Source organism: Plasmodium brasilianum, chromosome 12 (assembly GCF_023973825.1).
Source record: "Plasmodium brasilianum strain Bolivian I chromosome 12, whole genome shotgun sequence".
Lineage (NCBI taxonomy): Eukaryota > Apicomplexa > Aconoidasida > Haemosporida > Plasmodiidae > Plasmodium > Plasmodium brasilianum.
Window position 1 is genome coordinate 2,667,467 of NC_090125.1, and position 4,227 is coordinate 2,671,693.

The following is a 4,227-nucleotide window of genomic DNA, read 5'->3' on the forward strand; positions in this document are numbered from 1 at the left end:
ACGCATGTATGTGTATATTTATATGAGTACATATGGACATGCCCTATATGTATACTAATTTTCGCTCTCCCAGTAGCTCCACTTTTCAAATGCCCATTTCCTGTAATTTATTTTTAAATCTTTTTGTTAATTACATGTACAAATTTTACTTCTTTTTTTTTTTTTTTTTTATTTTTTTTGGTTTTTACTCATTGTGTTTACTCCAGAAGGGTAATAATAAAGGGTACCTCCCTGTGCTCAGCTTAATGCAACGTACGCATGTTTGTACAAATGTGTGTACGTATTATAAGTATACACAAATGTTTGCAGGTAGAATATATATATATATATATATATATGTGTGTGTACCCATATAAGATGCTTACAAAATGATTTGTCAAAAGCTTTAAACATAAAACTGCATTTATTGAACACTAATAAACATAATTCTTCTAGCAACAGTCAAAAAAAAAAAAATAATAATAATAATCAGAATTGCAATAGCAACAGCAATAGCAATAGCCATAGTAATAAAAGCAAAGGGAAGAGATCATCCCATTTTTCTCATCTAACCAGTTTACTCCTTTTTTCTTAGAATTTCCTCGTATCTTACGGTATTGGTGTTTTCATTAAAATAAGCAATTATACCCTATGCAAGAAAAAAGGAAAAAAAAAAAAAAAAAAAAAGAGTAATCATCATATATAAGAAGCAATGAGCTTATCAGGATGGGAGAGGCAAGACACCGATTGATTGCAAATAAATTTGTGGATGAGGGTTAAGATGATCATGTACTATGCCCCTTTTCCATACATCATTGTTAACAACTTACTTTCTTTTTAACACTTTCGCATATTCTACTAATTATAATTTTCTCTTTATGATTTAATGTAGTATTCTCTTCTTTTATAAAGATGAGAGCAAAACCATGCTCATGATCAGTGGTATCTAAAAAAATATAGCAATTGAGCTTTTAACAGTTTATAAATTTTTGCAGTAATGTAACAAATATATATGGAGCTCTGCAGTTCGCACGGATTTACACTTTCAAATTATATGCATATATATATATATATATATTATAACACCCCCTTATATATAAATATAACCTTTATACAGCACAAAATCAGCCCCGTATTTTATCCCATCAACCACGATGAAGTGTTTGCTCAAGTCACTAAAAACGATTTCTCTTTTGGAACTTCTATTTGTCATTGAAAAAAAAAAAATATATTATCTAATTGTATATATATTGATAAAATTCGTACATTTTTAATTTGTTTTTTAGTATTTTTTTATTATTTATTTTTTTTTTTTTTTTCATATTGGCTTTTATAATTGAACAAACTATTATGCATATACATAGCATAATAGGAAATACTCAAGCATGCGAAAAGATTGAGAAGTATTCTTTTTTGTTTTATAAAAAGAAGAGTGCGAACGGTTGGGCATTCTATATGCCGTTATAAAATGAGAAAAAAAAAGAAAAAGAAAAAAGAAAAAGAAAAAAGAAAAAAAAATTTAATTAATATTTTGAAATAGCTCAAAAATGAACTAACAAAACGATGAAGCGATACAATGATATTATGTATAAAGGATAATGCTGCAAATCCATAAAATGGTTTTGAAAAATTTATACATAAAAAAAATTTTTTTAATGCTTAACAATATGCAAATAAATCACGGCTCAAATGCTACGGTTCTACAAAAATTAAAGGGGGGGGGGAGAACATGTTAATGTTTTCAATTTTGCGCAAGTTGAAAATGCGCATGACGTGAGAAAACAGCACTTAAAAAAAAAAAAATAAGATAAAATAAAAATAAAAATACATATATATATGTACACATATGTATACCGCGCCAACATAAGCTATACTATGCGCGCTAGCACATGCAAAAGAGCTGTCCTTTTTTCGAGTTTCCCATTTAGCATGCCCTTCAAGCGCCTCTCATACGTATGATATTCAGTCGACTTTCAAATTGGTGGTGTATTCTTTCTCATCTGCAAAGGAAGCTTCAACTCTTCTACCAGCAAAGGTTCTTCCTTTGAATGTGTTCAAGGCATTTTGTGCCTGATCAGATGATTCATACTCACAGAATATTTTAACAGCAAAAGCATCATGTAAGTTTTTGTCAATTACAATATTGCTATTTAGTAAGTTTCCAAATTTTGAAGCTTCTTCTTCGATTTCTTCTTTTAACGTATCATCTACTTCATCAACAGTTACTAGATTAGTTAGCTGAATGATCCTTGAAATAGTTTTACTATCACAAGAATTAATGCTATCATTTGAATTATTTTTTTTTAAAATAACAGGTGCTTGTATTATTACCCCACTTCTTTTATCTACCTTCTGTAATATCAATGGAGCTTTAATACCCTGTTTGTCTTTACCTAACCCTTCACCTTTTTTCCAACCCATTTTTTCCATCATTCTAGTAGCGAAATCTTTCTTCACAGGGGCGTCAACTTCATTATTCGATCTGTCAAACGGTTTGTCAATCGGTTGTTCATTCGGTTGGTCAACTAACTTATCATTTGGATAGTCATACGTTATACCATATGTCTTACCATAAGCTTTACGTGAAACCATTTCTTTGCCTTTGTTCATATAATCATCATTACTGTCATCTATCATTTTTTCCATGTTATTTGTATTATACAAATTATGTGGTATTTTGTTCGTTAATTTTTCAGTATAGATTATATTCATTTGTTCATTTTCATCTTCCATTGTTTTGTACTCCTCTCCTATTATTTTTCTTTTTCTCTCTTTTAATTTATATTCTTTTTGCATATTATTTTCTTCATCTTGTTCCTCCTGTGATAATATTGTGCTATTTACATAATCTTTCCTATTCTTTTCTGCATTCAATAAGTGATCCTTTGTCGTGTAGCAATTTTTATCTGCATATCCATAATTCGCATTCTTACTCATCTTATCATATTCCTTTATTGTAGTTCTATTGCTTTCTTCTTTCGTTGTTTCTTCCATTTGTTCTTCCTCTAGTTTTTTTCTCTGCAATGCTAAAAGAATTAATTTTTTCCTTTTTCTTTCTTTTATAATTTTATTTAAATCGTTAGGTTTATTTGGATAGTAATCTTCGTTAGCATCTGTTATGAAATATTTCTCATATAAGCCATTTTCAAAATATGTATTCTTTGAATTATTATTAATACCATCGTCATTTAAATTATCCATTTTGTTATTACTCTCATTAAATTTGCCATATTCTTTGTTCATTTCTTCGTTTCTGTCTTTCCTCGACTGTTCTCGATTGTCATCATGCCCAGAACCACGATGGATATTATGACTACTAGCTATTTGTTCGCTTTTGTTACTCTGCTGTATCTTATTCAGTCGATAACTAATTTTCTTTAAATCGTTTTGAATGGACTTATTTATATTTATTATTTCTATATTGGTATCACTTCTTATACTTTCATTGCTTTTCATACTATTATCTTTACTTATAATTTTATCACCGCATGTTAATATGGCATCTTCATCATCTCCATAATTGGAGCCCTTTGTAATGAAACCTTTATTCCCTCCATCCTTATTATTATCATAGCTGTTTTGTAAATTCTTTTCCTTGTTTACATTTTTTATATTTGCAATTTTCTTCTGAACAATTGCAGGTGTTATTAAAAATTTGTTTATTTCAATATATGTATTTTTTCCCTCATTTGATGTGTTCGTATTTTCACCTTTCCCTAATTTGTTACTACTATTTGAGTTTGAGGAAACTGGGGGGGGTAAATCCCCGTACAGGCTATCCATATGCCCTCGCTCTTTATATGATAATAATTTTGATTATTTGTAATTAGCCAAAAAAATAAAAAAATAAGGAAAAACGGAAGAAGTGAAAAGGGAAGAAGAAAAGATAAAAAAAAAAAAAAAAAAAAAAAAAAAAAAAAAAAAAAAAAAAAAAAAAAAAAAAAAAAAAAAAAAAAAAAAAGAAAAAGAAAAAGAAAAAGAAAAAGAAAAAGAAAAAGAAAAAAGAAAAAGAAACAAAAAAGATAGAAAAAAAGGAAAAAAACAAAACAAAAGTACTATAGCTTCTTCGTACGTCTTTGCTTAGTATCACTACAAAAAAAAAAGTATGGTGAAGAAACATTCACACCATGTTTCAATAAAAAAAAAAAAAAAAAAAAAAAAAAAACAACATATGGGGAGACTCTGAGTGAAGTGTGGGCTTGCCATAGGTAAGCTCACAATAATACATATGCACATAAATATATATAT

General features: G+C 28.4%; 1 protein-coding gene across 1 annotated transcript; it reads right to left on the bottom strand.

Moving 5' to 3' along the window:
• Positions 1-1,941: 1,941 nt before the first annotated feature.
• Positions 1,942-3,762, bottom strand: MKS88_004548 (RNA-binding protein; the record flags this gene model as incomplete). Its single annotated transcript, XM_067217733.1, has 1 exon — positions 1,942-3,762. One exon carries the CDS (start codon positions 3,760-3,762, stop codon positions 1,942-1,944), a length of 1,821 nt encoding a protein of 606 aa, XP_067072132.1.
• Between the last annotated feature and the right edge of the window lie 465 nt (positions 3,763-4,227).